General features: G+C 36.7%; 1 protein-coding gene across 6 annotated transcripts in view; it reads left to right on the top strand.

Annotated features, from left to right (window-relative positions):
• Positions 1–24,463, top strand: part of LOC309484770 (receptor-type tyrosine-protein phosphatase delta) — a 666,889-nt gene that overhangs the window by 599,607 nt on the left and 42,819 nt on the right. For 3 of the 6 annotated variants that reach the window (XM_082151147.1, XM_082151149.1, XM_082151148.1), the window contains 7 exons: positions 481–507; positions 1,930–2,047; positions 3,546–4,133; positions 4,442–4,542; positions 4,796–5,052; positions 20,394–20,487; positions 21,821–22,030. In XM_082151147.1, the coding sequence (XP_082007273.1) occupies positions 481–507; positions 1,930–2,047; positions 3,546–4,133; positions 4,442–4,542; positions 4,796–5,052; positions 20,394–20,487; positions 21,821–22,030 (1,395 nt within the window). The remainder of the gene's footprint in view (positions 1–480; positions 508–1,929; positions 2,048–3,545; positions 4,134–4,441; positions 4,543–4,795; positions 5,053–20,393; positions 20,488–21,820; positions 22,031–24,463) is intronic. The other 3 variants (XM_082151151.1, XM_082151150.1, XM_082151152.1) reach the window with 2 other exon arrangements.

The raw sequence follows: 24,463 nt of genomic DNA, 5'->3' as shown, positions 1-24,463 counted from the left end.
CCTATAACTGTAAGAAAGTAGGCAGTAAATGTATTCTTATGACATGCACAATTTTTTATAGCCTTCTTTTCATATCTTCAAGATTGACATGAAGACTTTCCCTAGACATTAATTTTCCCATGTGAGGTGAATGATGATGTGCCATAATCAACCATGATTTACATACACAGCATAGACCTGTTATCTGTTTGATTATATGTGATTTTAATGTTAGAAAATGAGATTGGCCCATCTGATTTCACACTACACATACAGTAACATCCTGACCTTAAAGTGCAATGTAGAGACACGGACACTCTGTTTGAATCCTCCAGAATTATGAATCATTCATCATTCTAACATCTGCTCACTCACAGAAACATAAGAGACACTCATCATGTTCATCAAACGCTCTCGTATCTTCATGTGTAATTGAACCTCTTTGTTTGTTTGTTTGTCTGTTTGTTTGTTCCTCCTTCTGGTCTCTGGTCTGGACATCAGTGGGAGTATGATGATTCAGCTGAACATGTGAGTGCATTTGAGAAAACAGCTGCATTCAATTCTTCACATTCACTGTATTTCTGTATTCCATGCATGATTTGCAAACATACACCTCATTTGCTAGATGTTTAATGTTACTTAACCATAACTATCTGAAGACAACATTGGATCTCATTCATTAAAAATGCATTTTATATGAATAATGACACTTGTATACCTGGATATGTTATCACATAGAAATCATGATTTATCAATTAATTTGCAGTTAATTAAAAGGACAGAAATCACACATACTGTACACCAGCAAACAAATGCAAAGTCACTGAAACATGCAGTGTGTTAATTGAAAATGTTTATGCATAATATTATCATAAGAAATTGAATAGTGAATACTCAGTAATACTTTATTTAAACAAAATAATGTGCATTATAGTTGGATCTATGCAATGAGAGATGAATGGCCTTTACATGGATGGATGAAAGGCTTTGCATTAGTGGTTCTCAACCAGGGGGTCAGGGCCCAATAGGGGAAAGCTTAAAATTATTTAAATTAAGACCAAATATACTATAAAATAAGCTAAAACTCCTAAAACTCAAAGATATAACCCGCTGTCATATTGTCTAATTTTAATTAATTCACTCAACCCCTGTCATTTTTATTTAAGAACCAGGGTTACCACAGTCTTGGAAAACCTGGATATGTGAGGAATTTTCAATATATATATATATATACAGTATATATAAATCATAGATATTTCCATGACAGATATATATTTTTCTAGTTATTGTCAAATTCAAAAATATTGTATCTTGTAAAAATTGCTGAGAAGTTGCTATTTGAGAGAGAGAGAGAAAAAAACCCCCCGGTAATTAGAGTAATCATGCAAGCAAAAATAAAATGTAAACCCTAAAAAAAACATTTAGTTATAAAAAAAGTGGTCTAATAATTGTAAAAAATAATACAATTATAAAAATATAATTTAGAATATTTATGATTATATACATTTTTTATTATATTAATGTCTTTGTTTGCCTCTCATTTCTGTAAATAATAAAGTTTGAAAATGAGCAGGTATTTCTTTATAGAAGTACCCGAAATATCTTTGGGGGCCTTCAAATATTAGTCAGAAAGATAAGAGAACCACTGCCCTACATGTTTATTTATTGCATTTATTATGCCAATTACTACCTACAGACATGCATATGTTTATTTAGAACAATCCAGATTCATGGACATTAGAACAAGGGTAAAGATTTTTTTATAATTTTTATTATTGTATTACTGAATGAGACCTAATGTGTATAGATCCATTTTCTTAAAACAAAAATGATTGATGTTTCTTTTACTACAACTTTTGTAAGAAACATATTCTTTAGCTTATTTTTCTGTGTGATTTAAAAGCGTTTTTGGTTGCAGTTAGTGTTAAAAATGTCCTTGTGTTTTTCCAGGAATTAGTCCTCTTTGACTTGCTCGCTGAGACCACGTACTCAGTCACCGTTGCTGCTTACACCACCAAGGGTGACGGAGCGCGCAGCAAACCCAAGCTGGTCACCACCACCGGAGCCGGTAGGTTTAGAGCAGTTTACGCCCCTGTTCCTTTGGACTCTGTAGTATTCAGCAGGTCTCTCCCTGCAGCCATTACTAGTGAATGCCTATAATTGCCCTCGCTGTGATGAAGGTGATTGTAATTCCAGTCACCTACAGCTCTGACTTTGAAATGCTCGCAGGAGTTAAGGAAATAATGGAAAAATCTGTCAGGAAAAAAATACTTTTTCAAAAGAAAAGAATACTGCGTACTAGGGCTGGGCGATATGTAAAAAATATTTGATCGATAATTACCTTAAAAAATATCGCGATATCCAATTATAACGTCTACCCAAGGCCCCAACATACACCGTTAACACAAGTCATGTTGAGTTTGGCTGCACTTTATCTAATGATAGCCTCCGATTCAGTTAGTTTAATTTAATGACTGAAACGTTAAAGATTTTACTTTATTTAGTTTGAGCTTAAACGAACATAAAACATTAGCTTTGCTGTTATGTTAGTGTTGCTAATAATTTCCACACTGTTCTTATCACACCTGTGTTTGAAACGAATTTCCTTTCGTGAGGAGAACTGGTGAATACAACTGAACAGAACAGAACCCAATTTGGTGATTGTAAGAATGGTGAATGCATTTTGATGTCAAGGTGTCTTGCCTATTTGTTTTTCAAAAGGTCAGATGTTTCTTTTTCTTTTTTAATCTTAAGCAAAGTATAACGCTCCTAATATGCTGTAACGGAGCTGCCAACATTGTAAACTCTGAACGTGTGCATGATATATTCAAAACAAGACAATTTCTTCATCCGTTTGCAATATAACGAACTTGTATTTTAGTTTCAATTATAATGATCATGTTTGTGCTTTTTGATTAGGCCTAATTATTATGTGCAACATTTAAATTAATATTCAGAAACGGGTAAAGTTAGGCTACTTCTACCATTTTTTTTAGACTGCAAACCAAAATAAAATAGCCTAGCCTACTTGATAATATTATTTTTAAAACTGGAGATATATCTGCTATTCAGAATAGTTAAATTTTTTCATCTGCAGAACAAAATAAATGGTATAAAAACGAATATATACAAATACAAAAAAAAAATCATATAAAGATCAAGAAATCCAGAATTTTCTTTTTTTAACAAAATTAAGAAAATAAGGATAAATGATGTTTGACAGGAAACACATCTCAAAGTCACATATACAGACTCATTTTGCCGTTGGAGCAGTACAAACATTTTTTTAAATTAAGTGATTTTATTTGTTAGTATTTAATTTTTTTAATACTGCTATTAAGTTTCAGTTTATTGCCAAGGCAACATTTCTAATTCTTGTTTAGTTTTTCAACTAATATATATACATACATACATACATACATACAGTATATACATATATAATTTTATTTATTATTATTTTTATTAATTTCTTATGCTTTTATTAATTAACATAATTTTTGTTAATAGTTTCAGTCATAGTTTTAGTAAAGTATAATAACCCTGGTTTGTCATCTGTCCATCCTCAGTTCCGGAAAAGCCTCGTCTCATGGTGAGTCCAACAAACATGGGCACAGCGCTCCTGCAGTGGCACCCGCCGCCCAACACCTATGGCCCACTGCAAGGCTACCGCCTCCGATTCGGCCGTAAGGACGTGGAGCCGCTAACGGTGATTGAGTTCTCGGAGCGCGAGAACCACTACACCACCAAAGAGATCCACAAGGGGGCATCCTACACGTTCCGCCTCTCGGCCCGCAATAAGGTGGGATTCGGAGAGGAGACGGTGAAGGAGATCACAACACCCGAGGACACGCCGTCCGGTTACCCGCAAGGCATCATAGCCGAAAGTAGCACAACGACCACCATGCAGGTCAGCTGGCAGCTGGTGGCATTATCCGAGCGCAACGGAGCCATTATCAAATATGCCCTTCAATACAAAGACATCAACAGCCCTCGCAGTCCCTCAGAACTGTTCATCACAGCACCTGAGTCCACCGTCATGCTGGATGGCCTTAAAGCAGACACGACTTATGATATTAAAATGTGTGCCTTCACCAGTAAGGGCCCTGGTCCTTACAGTCCTAGCGTCCAGTTCAGAACGCAACCCGTCAACCAAGGTAGGGGGCTCAAAACACCCTCTCGGCCCACGTTTGCCTCCTCCTTCAACCTTTGAGAAAGAGTGTGGTTCTCAGGACCAAATCGAATATAAAAATACCCCTAGCATAACTAGCTTATGTCAAATACCATCCTATGGAGAGTCAATGGTAAGCCGCAAGGTAAGGTTCTAGTTCTGGCCTAGTCCTCATGAGGTAGCAGGTGAAATGCTTCGCAGGTAAGGCTGTTGATGACTAGCTGCCTTCCTAAAAGGTGGTAAGAGAACCGCTCCAGCTCTGTGTCTAATTCATCTGCCCCAAATTTCTTTTAGCAGTGTTTGCAAAAAATTTCCACGTGAGAGCTGCCATGAAGACCTCGGTGCTGCTGACGTGGGAGATTCCCGAGAACTACAACCCTGCACAGCCGTTTACGGTAAGAGACTATGAGAAACATTTAACCTGCAAATGCAGTCTGGATAACAATACAAAGCGGGTTGAATTTTTTTTCACTTATTTTTTTTTTATACTCTTTTTTTTAAACTATGCTAATGGGACTGTAGGACACAGCTTGTTTTCTGAATGATGTACATGGTATTTTCATAATCTTGCCTACCTTGCAGCCTTTGCATCCATTAAAATGCTCTATCTATCACATTAATGCTTTGGCGTAACGTGGTTCCTTCCAGATCTTGTATGATAACGGTCAAAGTGTGGAGGTGGATGGGAAGCTGACGCAGAAGCTCATCACCAACCTTCAGCCGGAGACTCAGTATTCATTCCTGCTCACCAACCGTGGGAACAGTGCCGGAGGTCTGCAGCACCGCGTCTCTACCATGACAGCACCTGACATACTTCGCACCAAACCGTACCTGATTGGCAAGACCAATTCGGACGGCATGGTCACGGTTGAGCTGCCGACGGTGCAGACAGCAGAGAAAATCAAGTGAGTAAGAGTTCTTCTTTGTGTTTGGTTTTATTGAGAGAATCACCTTGGGCTTTGCAGATGGACCTATCTAGTTCATCATTTCATCTCACCTCTGAGATGAAATCTAATTTACTATTAATTCTGTTTGGACAGTCCATCTCAAGTGGTCCATCAATTGTAAAGTTGGTTGCTTGACCATTTTTAGTTTCCATAATTTTTTTAAATAATCAACTATGTTTTGGTGTTTTTTAAATTGTTTTTTTTGTTTGTTTTTTTACTTATTATTATTATTATTATTATTTTCTTGGTTTAACCAAAGTGGAGGTTTTTGTGTCATGGCACACAATAGATTGTGGGTTATACAGAAGTTTGTGGAAACCTCAATATCTCGAGTTAGGATGGTCCGAGATCATTGAACGAAAACTGATCTCTAGTTCATATTACAAGGTACATGTACATATATACATATTTTGCTCATTTTTGCTGTTTAAACTGTCAGTTTATAATGGGAAGGGTTCAAATTTTAGTCTAATGTTTTAGTACCCCTCCTACTTTCACTCACTCCTACGAGTCTACATCCCTACCAGACACCTACGATCGGTCAACGAGCGACGTCTCGTGGTTCCATCACAGAAAGCCACAAAATCACTTTCCAGAACATTCTCATTCACAGTTCCATGCTGGTGGAACGCTCTCCCCACCCTCATCCGGAATGCAGAATCCCTGACAACATTCAAAAAACAGCTGAAAACCAATCTCTTCCGTGAGCACTTAACCTTATAGAAAAAAAGAAAAAAAAATTCCTTTCCCTTTGAAACATCACTTCTTATGCTACTCTGAATAATACCTGAACTTCGTATTTTGAGCACTTCCTGCGTTGTTGTTGCTCTTGCCTCTTTATGATGACTCGCTGAATTTAGTCCTAATTTGTAAGTCGCTTTGAATAAAGGCGTCTGCTAAATGACTAAATGTAAATGTAAATGTAAATGTAGTGGGTACCTAGACAAGTATAGTGTGCACGCAGAACAATTTAGGATTGAATTGTGCCTTATTTTATTTATTTTATGAGGGAAATAATGTTTAAAAGATAATTAATAATAAATAAAAAATCTCCTGACTTTGGGGTTGATTATCTCTGGTTTGGGAACAGATATGAACCTGAAATTTCCTCTATGGCAGCATCCTGCTGTAAAAAAAAATATGATTTTGAGATTCCTCTGGTTGCAGAACTAGAGCTAGTAGAAATCTGGGGAAAAAACCTACTTTGTTTATGTTTTGAGAAATTAACAGATGTTTTTTAAGCATAACAAATAATACAAATAAACAGTATTTCACAGTAATTATGTTTATGATTGACAAAATAATCTATCTAATCTATAATCTAGGTCTAAAACAGTAGTTCTCAACTAGGAGGCCTTGGAAAACTTCCAATGGGGACCTAAAGAGTCTTAAAGGACAATTCCGGTATTTAACACTTTAAGTCTATTTTGTAGTTTGTTTTGGATGAACAAGAGTGGTGGACAAAGAAATTTTGACAATGGTTCCTGTCGCGACTTTTTGACTATTTTAGAATTGCCCATGACCACTTTAGAATGGGAGTCAATGGCCATGCACAAACATGTCCTTAAAACAACCCTTAACGTTCGTTTTCAAAACTGTGCAACTCACCGAGTGGTTAGTGGTGTTCGTTGATGATTAAAAACAAATATATCGGCGCAATATATGATTTCAATCCGTTTATTTTTCTATAGTGGAACTATTTTTTCAGATACCTCACAACCGCGTATAAACTTCCGCTCTTCCGAAACTTCCGTTGCTCTGCTCACGCTAGCCTTCTGAGAGACAGAGAACCGAGCGAAAAGACCTAAAAGACTACAATCAAATGTAAACAGCATCCTTTCCGTTTCCGGTAGCGCAGTAATATCAACGAGCAATGAGTCCTCCAACGGAAATAAATGGATTTTACAAAATGCCAAATAAAACACGACAGAAACTGTATTTCGCTACGCTACTTGTTTTGGAATATCAACGAACACCACTAACCACTCGGTGAGTTGAACAGTTTTGAAAACGAACATTAAGGGTTGTTTTAAGGACATGTTTGTGCATGGCCATAGACTCACATTCTAAAGCGGTCATGGGCAATTCTAAAATAGTCAAAAAGTCGCGACAGGAACCATTGTCAAAATTTCTTTATCCACCACTCTTGTTCTTCCAAAACGAACTACAAAATAGACTCAAAGTGTTAAATACCGGAATTGTCCTTTAAAATCAAATCCAAGTCTAAGGAACAGCAATGGGCAAAATATTTATATATGTGCATGTAGTACCTTGTAATGTGTGTTACAGTGTTATTTTTTGTTCTATCGATATACCATTATAGTTTTTGTTAATATTTGGAATTAGATTGTATTTTGATATTCTCATAATTTTAGTTAAAGTTATAGTTTTTTTTTTTTTTTTTTTTTTTTGTCATTTATATTAGCTTTATTTATATTTTTAATATGTCTAACACTTTATTTTAATGATCCACTTTAGACATTCTATTAACTATAAGTAAATTTGCAACTATGTGTCAACTAACTCTTAGTAGAGTATTAGTAGACTGTCTGCTTAAAAAGGGTTGGATCACCCAAAAATGAAAATTATGTCATTAATTACTCACCCTCATGTCGTTGCATGTCGTTGCCTGTAAGACTTTAGTTACACAAATCGGAACACAAATTAAGATATGTTTAATGAAATCTGAGAGCTTTCTGTCCTTCCATTGACAGCCCATGCCACTACCACTTCCAAGGTCCAGAAATGTAGTAAAGATGTAGTAATCCATGTGACTCCAGTTGTTTAATCTCAATTTAAACCTCAATTTGTTGCACAAAAAAAAACTTAATTTACCACTCCCTAAATAAAAACACAGAGGTAATAGCTAAAAAAAACAGGCAAATTAATAATGATCAAGCAACCTCCATTGAACCATTAGAGTGAATCAATGTCTTGATTAAACAAGATGTTTCATGAATTATTTATTATTATTATACATTTATTTTGGTCCATATATAGTTTTATAAAGTGTTAGATTTTTTATTTATTTTTTAGTTTATATAGTTTGAGTTATTTTAGTATGTTAAACAAAAATGAGATATCTTGTCTTCAGAACTAGGTGAAATAAAACGAGTTAGTGTTGTTATTTTAATTAGCAATAATAACCGTGTTTCACTAGAGATCAGTTTTTCTTTTAAGTAGCTACGGAGTGTAAGGCTGGAAGCTTACGCTGCTATTTTGAACCAATAATCGGAACAGGCAGTTGAAGGATGTGTATAATTCAAATATTTATCTGACTCCAATATAATTAATCTGACTCCATTTAAGTTGTTTTTATTCTTTAACCTCTTATTCTTTAAAGGAAAAGGTCTTTCTTAGAACTGATAGGAAAACGTAGGATTTAACCTGAATGTTTAGATAACGGAAGTTATAATCACTTTAGCTTTCAACATAATCAGTTATAAAAGGAAAAATGATCAAAGCCTTTAAGTAACAAATAATGTACTGCTGTGCAGAAGAGGCCGTAAAAGTCTTTCTAATAGTATGAGGTTACGCACCGGTGTGATGGGAGTGGCAGGGTTAAAGCATTTCTCCTAGATCAACAGTTACCTTTCCTTCCTGAGCAAAGCATTGTTTAACATGAGTGGAATACTTACACCGAAATTGACCGACATGAAACCAAAAGATGAGGTAAATGGGTGGAGATCCAGAGGGGGAGAAGAACATTAACATATTCTCCTCAATGCATGTGTAACCAATAGTACCTAGATTGTACATTAGGATACTTCAATATCTCTACTAAGTTCACCACCATTCATTTCAGTTTATAAGCTGTCAGATGAGACCAAACATGGCATAGTTACATTAGAACACACTGGTGAATAAACAGTATGTAGTTGAAAGCATGTCCTGTGAAGCAAATGGTACAGACGTGTCATTGAGGTGCAAACGACTCTGTCTCTCCCGACAGAACCATCCTGTGCCTGGAGTGTCCCAACAGTCCTCAATCAGCATATTGATGAAATCCCTTGCACTAGATAGCCATTAGCATACTGTGATGATGAAGGCCATTGTGCCACGTTTAATTTACATGTATACTTTTAAAAGGCTTTTTGAAGTACTAGGGCAGTAAAGAGTTCTGCCCATATTTGCTCAGCCCTACAGAGTGCCCTGAGATATTGAGGTTTCTCTACATAAAAACACTTAAAGATAATCATTCAAAAAAACTAGGCAAGCAAAAATGGTCAAGCAACCTCCATTACACCACTGGATTAACCCTGGATTAGTTAATGGCAAACATTTCTGCCACGTTCAAGACCATGTTTGTTGACAAGTATTTGTTGGATTATGGGAATTCTAGCAAGGCCGTCTGTAATACTAGTAATAGTAAAGGGGTACACCCAAAATGCACAATTCTGTCATCATTTAGCTCATTCCGTTACAAACATGTATGATTTTTGTTCCTGTGTGTTTGGTCCTTTCCATGAAGGATAATAATGTGCAGCTCTAAAAAAAAGACATAAAATCACAGTAAAAGTGTCATAAAACTATTATATACTTCTCATTCCTTGTAATCCATGTCTTCTGAAGTTATAAGTAACAAAACTTTTTTTCTTCTTAATTGTGCTTTTGCATTCTTTTTGAAATTGTGGTTGACTGAAATTTTGCCAAGGCCAATAAATATCAGCTGATATATATTTTTTTTAATTATTGGCATCAGCCGATACGTTTTTCTCTTTGGCTGATACAGGGGTTGGACAATGAAACTGAAACACTGTCCAATATAGTGTTGGAGGTTTCACGCCTATATATGCACGACTTGATTGCCGACCATCACTGATTTTACATTCCATCAGTAATAGCAGAGTGTGAAGGTTGAATTAGCAGAGCAAAAGCACAGCGGTACATAAAATATTGCAATCCACACAACATAATTGGAGACATATCAGAGTTTAAAATTGAGAACTATGGTATCCCAGGTAATGTCAGCATACCACTACGTAGAATGAACCACATCCAACAGGAGTAACTGTCAACACAAGAGGAAGCTGTCCAGGTGCAACTAACTGGGTAGTAGGAAGGGATGTCCAGGTTCATACCTGTATTGTATCCAAAAAACATAAAACCATTGCAGAATTAAATGCGCACCTCGACACTCCTGATTCCACCTAATTATATTATTAGGCTGATCGCATTCAGTGTCTTACATTAAGACTCCGCCCATTACTGAATAAATTTACTTTCTACTTTCGCCCATTACAAATTTTGAAATTGACTGTATTTTGGTTCTTGCTACTCCTTTTAAAAAATGTTTAAAGGGATTCTTCACCTCTGGAAAGATGAATGTGTATTTAAAATGGGTCATTTATGTAGAAGAAATGTGAAATTATTTTTGAATTTGGAACTTTCTAGACTGAGAAAAGCCAGACAATTAATTTTTGGCTTATGTGGATGAAAGACAACAACTCCCAGAATGCACTTGCTTCCCTGCCCTAGGAGGCCACTCCCAAGCCACGCCTACCGGTAAGAGAGCGCGCAGTTAAACAACAAGGCTAGGCTACTAGTTAGGCTCCGTGAAGAGTCTACACGGGATTTCACGATCGCCCAAAATGTCCGGGATTCGGCTTTTGCGTTCTACAGTCGCCATTCATTGTGTTTACTGTGGCGAGCAGGACGAGGCTGAGGGCCGCGGGAGAACGGTGCGAGGCCGGTGGCGTGATTACCGATGAGCAGGACGCGTTGGCTGCAGTCAAAGACTGTCTGTGAGACGCACTGGTCTACTATCTCTCACGGAGGAGCGGGATTTTTTTTTAGCAATGTTAAAACGCACATCAACCGATCACTTGTTTAGCGTTCATGTAAACACTACATTCAGATTCGGAATGAATTCAGTTAGATTGAAACAAAAGGTGTGCATGCAAACAATGAATGGCGACTGCAGAAAGCAAAAGCCGAATCCCGGACATTTTGGACGATCTCGACGGCCGGACATGTCCGGGAAAAAGAGGATGGTAACCCCTACTACTCAGCTTTCTCCTACTACTCAGCTTTCTCCACAGAACAAGAGTCTGCTAGCTTAGCTTCCAAAGAAAGACGGCTGACACTGTGTACATTCTGTGAGTGAGATCCCACCCTCTATGGGCGGGTTGAAAACATGTGGGACAGCCCCTCCTACTGGCTGTAGTCTTTAGCCTCTGGCCAAAAAATCCTCCGATGACGCAAAATGACGATTTTTGCTTAATCTGAGGATTTTTTCCAGACAAAAAATACATAAATCTCTCGTCTCAGGGGGATATGAGGGTGGAAAGCAAGGTAATTCGAAAATACTACAGGTTTTCTACTAATACAAAGCTTAATGCTAAATCCTGAAGTATCCCTTTAAGTTCTCACCAACTTGGCTCAGATGATCACTAGACTTAGCTACGTAGGGCTGACCAGACATCATTTAGTTTTTTAACTCAGTTCAAAAGTTACAGTAACACAAAGTTAGTGATGTTGACCTGAAATTGGATGAGAGGCTGTATCTTAGCAACTCTTTAATCTATTTAAACCAAGCATTGTATGCTTCATTAGCACCATGATCTGAGGGGACCTGCCAGTTTTGGTGACAGTGCCATCTATGGGTCATGTAATCTGGAAAATGGCTATTTTTGTTTATAACTTGTAAAATGTTTGTCAGAATTTTCAGATCCTGGTGTCTATGAATTCATTGAGTCATGTTGAATCTGTCGTTACCACAGATTCAGTATTGGATGAATTTAGAGATGCAACGATTACAATTTTCTAGGCCGATTCCGATTTCCGATTTTTCATTGAGTTTGACCTGCCGATACCGATTTAAGCCGATTCCGATAGAATTTTTTTCTAACCACTTTACAGCACACACAAATATTTATTTTCGATCTTTTCTTTAACCCTTTCACGTGTAAGTTTAAAATATTCTAACTGACACCCCGACCACCCCCCACCCCCAGTGTGAGTTTTTTCAAGGCGAACGTTCCCTTTAATGTTTCCATGGCGACGCGTCACGCGATACACCGCAGCCACAATAATACTGTATGACAGATGTGTCACTGTTTTATTTCGCTTTTCCTTTTTTTCAAAATATTCACAAACTTGCTTACCATGTCATCAACTAGCCTATCTGATATTCCGATTCTCAAACAAGTGAATGTGTTTGGTCGTTTAAAAACCTTTATAAATAATCTTGATCTATAACATGAGATGAGCACCGCAATGTTGTCCTGTCAGTCGGATTTACAGCACGTGAATTCATCAGTTTCTCCCGAAATAAATGCAAGAAAGTGGCCGGTGAACTGAGAAGAATAGAGTAAACTTTATAGTTACTTTCACTATGTTTGTCTGATATGAATAACACATGTCGGCAAATTATATTTGAATAGATTGTTATTGCTGCTTCCACAGACATCAGTGTGTATTTTACAAATCCAAATGTATTGTTTTACTCGTGCTTATGTGTATTTAAATATCTGAAACCTAAAATAAACATTATGAGGTTGAAAACACTGCGAATTTGCGACGTCTGTGACGTTCAGAGAGCTTCAACATTCCCAAACTTTCGCACGAATAGCGCCGACAGCTGAGAAAACATGGACACTTCATCATCATCATAATCATCATCATCATCCAGTCATAGTCATAGCATCCAGTGAAGACGAGCTTTTCATTTTATTTAAAAGACAGAAAAGAAGGTTTTGGGTGCACCCATCTTACAGAACAGAGAGTCTGAAGGGGAGTATGCTTATGTGCACAGGTTTTTTTTTTTTGGGGTCTTCAACTAAACAACTAAAAACGTTTTGTAATGTAACTACACATTACATGTTACACACGAAGTAACGTTAAGTAAGTTAAAAATCATTCGACTAGAAACTGTAGATATCACACAAAGAATGTATAGTATACTAAAAGCAGCCCTAAATAGTCTCACTACATTTTGTTACGTGTTCAAAGTAAACACGGTCTCTGTCTTTATCTTTGACGATAATAGTGTTAGCTTTGTATCCCAAATGTAGTTTGGCCTGCTAGCCTACACAGCACAGGACTATATGACTAAAACTATCACACAACAAACTCACAGTCAAGATAACCGAGTTGGTTGGCAATGCTACGCCACACATTAGGTGTTTCTCAATGTCAAGGATACTTCCTTGGCAGGACTGGTCCTTCCAAGTCACTTCCTTCAGAGGCTTATGCCTGGCTCACACTACAGGAGTTTTAAAATCCTAACCGATTTTGAAATCTGGTTGCAGCACACACTTAAGGAGAATCTTTGCAGATTTTCTTCCCCCAAATCTTAAACATGCTCACACTACAAGGTTTGAAAATCGCGGTGCACCACACACTACAAAATGTTATTAAGATTATCGTGCCAGAAGCGCCTCACGTGATCTCACGCAGCAGATCTGAGGTGGAAAAGCATGGAAACATAGGTCTTGGGATATGCATTGCCATGAGACACACATACACACGCACGCACGCACATACACACACACAGAGACTTTGAACCTACCGGTACTTTGAGTTAAGATCGAGCTTAGATCGGGCCCAACAAATCAAGCCCGACCCCTACCCGAGCCCATGCACTTTGTGTCCGGGCCCGGCCCAACACAAAACATTAACATAACTGTAATTATGAGCCCGAGCCCGATTTAAACCCGACCATTTTTAAAATACGTGGTCAGGTACGGTGCGAGATATTTTTTAACGCAGGTGCTGAGGGGGTGCTAGATATATAGCATATAAATATTGCAAAAATTGTCCACTTAATATTTAATATTCAATCATTTTAATTGTCACAATTAAAGTATTCATTTTATTAAATTGACCAAGCACAACATTCAGCATTCAATCAAATATTGATTAAAGATTTATTATTATTAGGCTTATAATGTTAACATAATATACTATCGTTATTTCGACATAATATGTGAGCAAGCAACAAGCTAGATGTGCATTATTAAATCCGGTGACGCATGCATTGATTTTGAAATCCATTTCGTTTTAACGCGCTTTTTAGTTTCGGTTTCATTACTGAACATGTAACGTTACTCGCCTTTGTGCCTGCTGACCACAGCGTAATACTTATTTATTTAGCAATAAATAAATGGAGATAAAAACGCATATGGAGTTGAGTCATTCAAAATTATCTCAAGGGAAATTCCTTCAGCACGACAGCCCTGCTGTCTTTTTGACAGCACTGACGTAATCACAATCTTGCTCATCCCGATAAATATCAAACATGTTTGATATGATCGGGGCGAGCCCGATTTGTGTGAGAGCAGATCGGGAGGGGCAAGATTCGATCTGTGAACGCCTCACATTACCAGATAATCTGCGCCGAACATCGGAACCGATCGAGGTCCTCGACAAGATTTTTTCTCAGATTCTCGTGAGGGGTAAATCGGGCATAAATCGGCCTAAAACTCCTGTAGTGTGAGCCAGGCATTAGCGAGGCTCCTCTTTAGCATTCGGAGAGAACACGTTTTTCAACGGCTCTGGAACAGGCTAGCAAGTGCACGTCATTGCGTCATTACGTCAGTGAAAATGAAAAACAGAGCGTTGCTATGGACGCAGTTCTGTTCACTCAGGCAATATAATCGTTTTTAAATCAATAAACTCCTTTTTAATCATATTGATTATTTGACTGTCAAGTGTGTTTAAACAGTGCGGATCAATTTGACCCATAACATAATGGATGTATTTTAATTTTTTTTAACAAATGTTTGGTATCGTAAATATACTTACATTTGAAAGCATATTGCGCCGTTAACGCTCCGACTCCGTTAACGTCCGACATTTAGATTTTTTTTTAAAAAGATATCAAAGCTGCGCGCATAGGATTGTGGGTGATTTGAGAGCGCGAAGAGCGCGAAGGCTACACATATGCATCCTTTCCTGTATATGGGTATTTTTCGAACGAAGGACTCAGTCCTTGGTTGAAATTCCGAGGATCCTCGACATTGGAACAGTCCTTCGACGGATGTCGATGACGTAGCATCCTCGAAATTCTGGCTTCCGAGGATCCTTCCTTGACATTGAGAAACGGCTATTGTCTTTCAAATCGTTGTCCTTGTAGTATGTGATTGGCTGAAGCCTATTCTGTCGCCGCAAAAGTAAAAAAAAAAATCGACATTGAAGCGAATAAAATAAAAGTCGTTTTTTCGCCGCTGCGCATTCGCGTTCGGTGTGGAAGCACTCATTACACAAACATCTGATCGAAAAATAAAACCATCGCGCGAATGATTCGTGCGTCAAAATCGCGTCCAGTGTGAAAGGGCCTTTAGTTGTGATATATGACAGCGCTGAACGCGTCCGACTCTGGCTCAGCGCCAGACAATGCGCGAAAGCACAGTTTGAATCTGGCAGTTATGCGACGTCACTGAACATTCTAAATGTGGCACCGTACTCTCCGGGGCACAGAAATAAAAATCCCATATATGAGACCGTACCACTCAAAAGGTTAATCATGCGGCGCCCGAGTGCATTTGACCGACATTAAATCGGCATATGTCAGACTGACCGGCCGGTGTTGTGCCGAATTTCGACCCCCGCCAAATTATTACCCCCCTAGTCCTGGCCACATTTCCACCCATTGGCCCTTACCAATCATGGCCTCATAATAATCCCCTTACATTGAATTGGCGCCATCACTCTCTCTCCTCTCTCCACATATAGCTGGTGTGTGGTGAGCGCACTGGCGCCGTTGTACTGTGGCTGCCGTCGCATCATCCAAGTGGATGCTGCACACTGGTGGTGGATGAGTTGCCCCCCTAACTTTGATGATCCAAAAACTGTACTTGTAAAAACAACCCGCCACTATGTCCACAAGCTTCTCAAAACAGTGAACTAAACAATACATTTATTAAAAGTGAACAATTTAATTTTTAATTTTAAATGTATTATTAGCCCCTCCCCCCTGTCCCTCAAATACTTAGCTACGTCCCTGATTCAAACGTGCAGAGCGGCGTTCGCTCAGTCTGGCTCACACACAGCGAGTCTGCTGCGGTGCGGTGGCCCTGCAACCCGACTGGAGCCTGCAAGCCTCCCGGGTTTCCCCAGGTGTAGTTTAAACACACGTTTAACTTAAAGTTACATTTGTAATGAATGTATTGTATGCTAAAGACGATTCAGCATCAGCAAAAACAGCGAGTCTATTACGTTAGTCAAAATCAGCTGTCAAATCGCTCCCTCGTGATTTGATTGTTGTAAAATGTAGTCTATACTGTTGCTAAACTGCGGGACGCTTTTGATAATAAAAGGCTATTAAAAGTACCAAAATTTACGCAATAGACGCTGTTCCAAATGCGGTGCGCGCTCCGAAACACACCGCAATGAGACAAGCAACGTATATTTTGGGCTTCGTGTGCACATCTAAACGATCAAATATACACACAAATATGTCAAAATGGCTGTCTTGGAGATTCACTTAAACAGTTTATTCACTTAAATACAGTTTATGTCTTAAATGGGTGTTAATAGTTGGGAGAAAATATGATGTGTAATAATGATTAGATCTGCATTTGGTCTTAAAGAGGCAGCAGTCTAATAATCCTGCTGACGATTGCTCCATTAATGTGAGTCAGACTCTGACAACAAAAGGCAAAGAGAAAGTCAGTCGCAGCTCGTGAATGATATAAGCTTTAATCTATCTATGATAAACTATGCAGTGTTATTTTACATCTGACTTTATTAGATCTCTTTATAGCCCATATTACTCCTGAACAGTAATGTCAGACATTACTGAAATTAAAGCACTGGGTCTATAATTTGTATATTTGTTTAATTGTATACTTTTTTTGTTTGACCATGTGTTTGTACTTTGTTTTTGGTGTCCTATGTCTTCTGTATATAAAACACAAAAGCCTGCACCCTTCTGCATAACATACATGTTTTATTTGTTTTGTTAAAGCATTGATTTTTCTTTTGCTATATATATTTATTTTACATTTCAAAATATAAAGCAATATTAATTGTGTTCTAAATATTTTTTTCCCCCTTTTTTTTATATAACAAAAAGAACCAATAAGAATACCGTTAAAGTACCGGATCGATAAGGAGTATTGGTAAGAGTAGTAATACCGAACGATACCCATCCCTATTGGCAGCAATGAATTAAAAGTTATGGCCAATTTAACTGTGATTAAATTCAGTATATACGTCTGCCATATGTTGCCACCCCTCAAAAATTCCTGCCCCCCTCTCGCCACCCCATAAATATTTTTCTAGATCCGCCCCTGCCCCTAGTATTGGTAGGATTAGTTGTGGGGGGGATGTTAGGGTTAGGGGTGGGGTTAGGATTAGGCAATCAGCTACTGACTTCAACGAGGGGGCTAATAATTTGGCAGGGGGTCAAAATTCATGGCCGATCACGTGAAAATCGGCCAATTCCGGTCACCAGCCGATCAATCGGTGCATCTCTAGATGAATTTCCTTTCCACCATTTAGAAATTTGTTATAATTATTAATATATTTTCATTAACACTTATGTATCAGCACAAAAATTGGTATGGATCATTGACAGTGTGTCCTGAAGATGTGTGAGAAGTTTGAAGACACCCCCACCTAACATTCCAAAGATATAGGGCTTAAAAAAATTATCCTTATACATTTTTTAAATATTGTCGAAAAGTTTAGTTTTTTTTTGTGTATGCAATATTAACAATATTCAATTTTTCATTTCATTTTGAAGTATATGAAAAACAAATAAGTATAACAACAGTTAGAGTTGACAAGACCAAACATTGGCTGTCTGGTATACCCAAAGTGAATTGTATGTCATGTTTAACCACTATCTACATAGGAGTCAGCGGCAAATTCCCGTAAACTGGCCGAGATAAAGCTGTTCTCGGCGGGTAGGGTACAACAGGGCTAAAGGCGCATTTTTATTGAATCACTTTTAAACCACTGTATGCCACAAAAGTTCAGCTCAGAAATGTGGCCGATCCTTGATGCGATCGCAGACAGAAATGCAAAGTTGATTCTGTGCTAATTTGATCTAATATTTATTGTTTTTAAAAATGTTTTAGATTTATGTTGCAAATGAGAATCACAAAAAAAAAAGACTATATTTTGAGACAAATATCTTGGTAATGATTTTCAGTTTTCAATAACGGAAGAATATGCAAAAGAATGGTATCTGGAGTAAAAGGTGCCCTTGCTGTTGGTGCTAAAGGCACAATATTTAACATGATAATAAATAGCTGGCTTTGTTGACATGACATGGTAAGATTTAGATGGTATTTCACAAATATTAGGTTGGGTGTTCACCTTAGAGATAATCACCTTTATAATAAAACCATTGTATTTAAAAAATATGATTTTAGTCATATTACATAATAAAATATAATATTTATTGTTACTACTGTAAAGGTATAATAAATTATTATGGGATCTCATTCAATGCTTTCAGAATTTTTACTTTTTTTAATAATATTGTTTCTGTAGACTAATTTTAAAATGAACATATTTTAATGACAATATATTTATTGTCATGTTTAACAAAAATGTATTCTTTTATGTATTAAAATAAACCGAAAACAGTACAAACTTTTCTTTGCATTTGACTAAAGTATTTGTACCCCGTGTGGGGTAAAAGGCCCACCTTGCCACCTCATACATTTATACGATTTTCAAACAAACAAATTTTTTTCATTATTTATTTTCACACAAAATATGTTGTTCCATCAATGTTCAATAAAAACATTATATATATATATATATATATATATATATATATTTGTTTATTTGTTTATTTGTTTATTTATTTATTTATTATATATATATATATTTATTTTTTATTTTTTTATTTTTTTGTTGTACTCCTGGCCTGCATTTTATGTAGTTTATATATATATATATATATAAAAAAAAAAGATATTACTGTTTTTCCACCCAACATTGATCAAATAAAAGTAAGATTGTGGCAAAACTTCAAGCAAAGCATCCCTAATATCAATTGTTAAACAGCTATCGTCAATGTCAAAATGAATGAGATGGCTAATCAAATCTTACTGTCTTGCTGTCACAACGCAATGAGAATTTGTGGAAAGATTTAAGTAGATGCAAGTATTAGACAACTGTTTTATGATAGAAATATTCAGCGACCGAAAGTAATATACTATCTAGTGATGCAAACTACTAAATGTTTTATGAAATTTTGCAGTTTTGAATTGAAAATATGGGATCTTGATTTATGTAAATCATAAATGAATGTAACGAGACAAGAAACGTTTGCACACTTTCGACATAGGCTATTAGACATATGAATAAGAGTTAATGTGTGCACATTTTAAAATAAAATATTATTTTTAAATAGTTTAAATTGATTACTTCAAAATTAATATTAGACCTAGAACTTATTTGTGCCATTCATATTTACTTATTCCCTTAAATCGCTTTTAATCCTTTAATTATTTAATTGCTTTATTATTATTATTATTATTAATACTATGCAGTTGATCTTACAATTCTTATGAACGTGTGCTTGACCGTGATTCATGTGCATGCATGTCATTAAACGTCAAGATTGTATGCAGATCTTTGCCAAGTCCATTTTAAATTCTGATTGCCGCATCTGAAATAGGTCAAGCCACTTTTTTTATTTGTCGATCAGATGTGGGTGAACGTTGCGTTCGTAACTATACTACTTTGTAATAGCAACTCCCCCGCACACCAAATTTGCACAGGACCTCACACCCCTCTTTGCAAAGGCTTTGATGGCAGAAACAAGCTGAGTGATTCAGTAAAATGGTTCTATGTGATATAAGTAGAATATCGCATGATTGAAAAAGGCTCTCAGGCAATTAGATTCAAGAACCAGAACTAACTAATATATACTTGTATATATATTAATATATATATGCATACTATATGCATGCATAGTCCACATTTATTGTAATAACATGGAAAAAAGCAAATATCTTTATTCAAAATATCTCTGTTTGAGTTTCTTGGGAGAAGAAAGTCATACTGGTTTGGAACAAGATAAGAGTAAGTAACTTCTTTTTTTTTTTTGAAAATCAGCCATCATCTCTCTCAGAGAGACCCTCATTAGTGTGTCTGAAGCACCAGCCTCGAAGTGAAACCAGACTAAAGTGAGGGGAAGTTGGCAGATTATTGATGTGTTTACCGAGGGTTTCTCTCTTTCGTCAAACATGTCGTTAATCCAGTGTCATCCGAAGTGGATTGGAAAGTCCAGATTGATCGGTGCTAATCTTGATGGATGTCCTAACGCCTTTGCTGGCGGCCGAATCTCGACCGCTGAGACACTCAGAGACTCTTTCTTGCTCTCTCTGTAGGGGATACTACATCGTGGTGGTACCACTGAAGAAACAACGGCCCGGAAAATTCATCAAACTCTGGGAAAATCCGGATGAGATGAATCTGGAAGAGGTAACAGACACCTTACACATCAACACTGGAGTCACCGCATCGAAATTAGGCCCACTTTACAAACATTATTGATCATGGCAGCGGCCCATGTAAGGACATCAGTCCCAATACAACTACAAGCAGTAGATTTGAAAAGAAAGCAGCAAGACCTCGCAGTTCTACCAGCTCCCTTCATATGCAAATCTGTTCCTGTCCGCTAATGGAGACGGGAACAAAAGACATTCTCCTCTGAAGGGCAGGACGAGTGGGCGAGAGATAGAGCTGAACAATATTATTTTTAGCCATAGTAAATATTTAAAAGGCTTTTATGTGGCGAGGCGTAAGACAGCGAGTGTTTTCCTCAGAATTGTGCCAGTCGAACTGCCAACCACGGCACGTACGCTAAGCTGCAGCTCGGAAAGGGACGGCGCCATGCAGGGATCTCCTTTCTGATTTGCTGACGGCTGGAACCGCCCTTCACCCCCCACCAGCTGGCCTGAGGCAGTTCTGCAAAACTGGTTGCGATGAAGCTGATAGTTCTGATAATAAAGAAAACACACCGTCAGCATTGCAACCACCATCATCAAACAAAACAGGGATTTGTTGTGTGTATGTGTGTGTATATATATATATATATATATATATATATATATATATATATACATATATAGACACACACACACACACACACACACACGACATAAAAAAAAATATATATATATAGAGAGAGAGTATATATATATATATATATAAATAACAAAAAAGTCCATCCGATTCTCTCTAGTGTACACACGCACACACTCAATTTATTTTACTGTCAATATTTGAAGTCGCCTGTTCAAAGTGGCTCAAGGGCAGAAGAACTGAAGCAGTTTTGACAGCTTGAACAGGATTGATAGAAAGCTTTATCAAAGCGGCCCTACATCTCACGGTTATGCCTGCGGATAACTACACATACATGCACGCACACACGTGTTGGGTTTTCATGTTTTATGGGGATATTGCATAGACATAATGCTTTTTATACTGTTTAAACTGTATACTCTATCCATAAACCTGCCCTAAACCTATACCTTTATAATGTGTTACACAAAGTTTTAATGTAAAGTGTTACCACACAAACTAATAAAAATGACAAAAGCACATTCAAAAATTGCTAAAAACTAAAATTAAAACCAACTGAACATATTAAAATATAATTAATAATTAATATAAATATATAATTGTATATAAATAATACTAAAATAACACTGGTCTGTTCACAATCAGACTAAATTCAGTACTGATTAAAATGTGTTTGTGAGTGTGTGCTGAACTGATCAAGCATTGTCTCTTTTAAAAAAAAAAATTATAGTTGTTGCGAGAAATCAACCGAACGAGTCTCGCTCTTCGGTTCCGAAGGCAGCTGGAGCTGAAGCCGTACATCGCCGCATATTTCCGCGAGTTGCCGACAGAGTTCACGCTGGGTGATGCCAAGGCTTACGGAGACTTCGAGAACAAACAGCTGCTGAATGGACAGGAGTATGTGTTCTTCGTGCTGGCTGTGCTGGAGATCTCAGACAACGTGAGTCTCATCCTCCACTTTCTATTGCTCTTATGGTAATTATTATTTTATTTTTTTATATAATAATAATTCCTTTAACAAAGCATTAAAGCAATCGCACACCTTACAATTTTGCAAGTTAGGGAAAATTACTTTGTAAAGGAGAATATATTGTGAAAATAAACTTATAAGTATGCAGTTATATTCTTCATTTTATGATATTCTTCAAGGTTTCATTTATTAACATTAGAAAACTATATTGGTTTACGTGTACTTACGATAAAAATAGTTCTAAAGCATTTGTTAATCTTAGTTCATGTTAATTTCAATATTTACTAATACATTATTAAAATCAAAAGTTGCATCTGTTAATATTATTTAATGAACCTCAACTAATATGAACAATGAACAGCTGTATTTTATTAACGTTAACAGAGGTACATACTGTAACACATTTTTTGTTCATTAATGTTAGTCAATGAATTAACTCATTTTAACTGGTGGAACCTTATTGTAAAGTGTTATCAATATGATAATATCCTTAAAACAAGATGCAGTTATAAAACTGTGAAGACATCAAATTTTTCTAAGCATAAACCACACTAAACTGAATTGTATTTATGCTTAAGCTTAATTCAAGATATATTATCTGAACACCAGGCTTATTATCGCTCACATTTTTATTCTCAACTAAATAAGGATGTATAAATATTTATCAAAAATACTTATGAATAAAATAGTTTTATGCCTGGGGCCAAATCTCCTTTGTCTTTTGTCCAAACGATCGCTGACATTGGTGTCAGAGTCACATGATGCGGTCAGAGCGAGAACACCAGGCTGAACTCTATCAGCACACAGCCTGCTGGGAATAAGAGCTGTCTGTCTGTATCTCACAGGGAAAGCCCTGAAGAGCTGTCAGCGGCGGGACTGTGAGATAAACGCCTTCTCTTTAATAGCAGCAGAGTCTTATCAGCTGCTCTGCAGAGAGACAGACACACACTCATACAGACAGACAGACAGACTGAGGAATGATTAGCTCTGTGAAAGCAGTGAGACTGCATTCACTGTGCACTGAGAAGACAAAAACTCAAACAGTAGAGCTAGATGCAGTGACCAAACCTCATATCGCTGTTCATGTGACACGTCCTGCTCTGTGTTTTCTTTGTCAGTCTCATGTATACATTGGATTAAGCAGTTATGCACAACTAGAAACAATGAAAGAAATTAAAAAGAAATGAACACTTTTATTCAGCAAGGATGCTTTGAATTGATCAAAAGTGACAGTAAAGACATTTTATATTGTTACAAAAGTTTCTATTTCAGAAAATCCTGTTTCTACTCATCAAAGAATCCTGACAATTATCACGGTTTCCACAAAAATATGAATTAGCACAACTGTTATTAACATTGATGATAATAAGAAATGTTCCTTGAGCAGCAAATCAGAATGATTTCTAAAAGATCTTGTGACACTGAAGACTGGAGTAATGACGCTAAAAATTCAACTTTGCATCACAGGAATACATTTACATTTTACAATATACAGTATTAACATGGAAAACAGTTACTTTAAATTGCAATAATATTTCACAATATTACTGTTTTTACTGTATAGTTGATCAAGTAAATGTAGCCTTGGTGAGCAGAAGATAATAATTTCAAAAACATTAAAAAAAAGTAATAATTTTAAACTTATGAACTGTTTGGCAGTATATGTCTCCATAATATTTCTGAATATAATGCCTGAGAAACGTTTGTGTGTGTGTGAGTGTGTTGCGTCTAATGTCTCTGTTTATCTGCTTGTGCTGATGATTTGAGAGTAAATTAGATGCTAATCACTGAATGTAGTTCGTAACTCACATCACTGAACACATCGCAACACACACTGATGAATTTTGCATTAATCAGAGTCATAACAGGATTTGAGACCTCTGACAGTGTTTTTATATAATCGTATTTATATAGTTCCGTTTAATTGTTTCCGTTAATTGTTTCCAGCACATCCAGGCTGTTTGACTGTACTTGAATAATAATATGTTGCCATTGATTGCAAGGAACCTGCTTTAAAGAAACATACCAGCACATCCATACCTACTTACAATTATATGTACGGTTTATGTGAGAATAATGTGAAAATAATTCATTCATTCACATAGAAAAGCAGTTTCTCCTTAAAGGAATGATTTAGGCACTTTACAGATCAAATAACAAACACTTTTGTTCTGCTGAATAATTCATGTAAGTGCTTTAACAAAAACTACAAGCTTAAAATTTCTGCTTCTGAATTTTACAGTTATTGAATTGAGCTGAATAATGCCACTTTCCAAGCTAACAAAAATGTTCCAAGAAAGTTTTGCTAGCATTCCCATTAAAGGGATAGTTCACCCAAAAATAAAAAATTGCTGTTAATTTACTCATCCTCAGCCATCTAAGATGTAGTTTACTTTTTTCTTC

This window comes from Leuciscus leuciscus, assembly GCF_965113295.1.
Source record: "Leuciscus leuciscus genome assembly, chromosome: 2".
Lineage (NCBI taxonomy): Eukaryota > Metazoa > Chordata > Actinopteri > Cypriniformes > Leuciscidae > Leuciscus > Leuciscus leuciscus.
The sequence above is the reverse complement of the archived record's forward strand: the minus strand, read 5'-3'. Positions and strand labels throughout refer to the sequence as shown.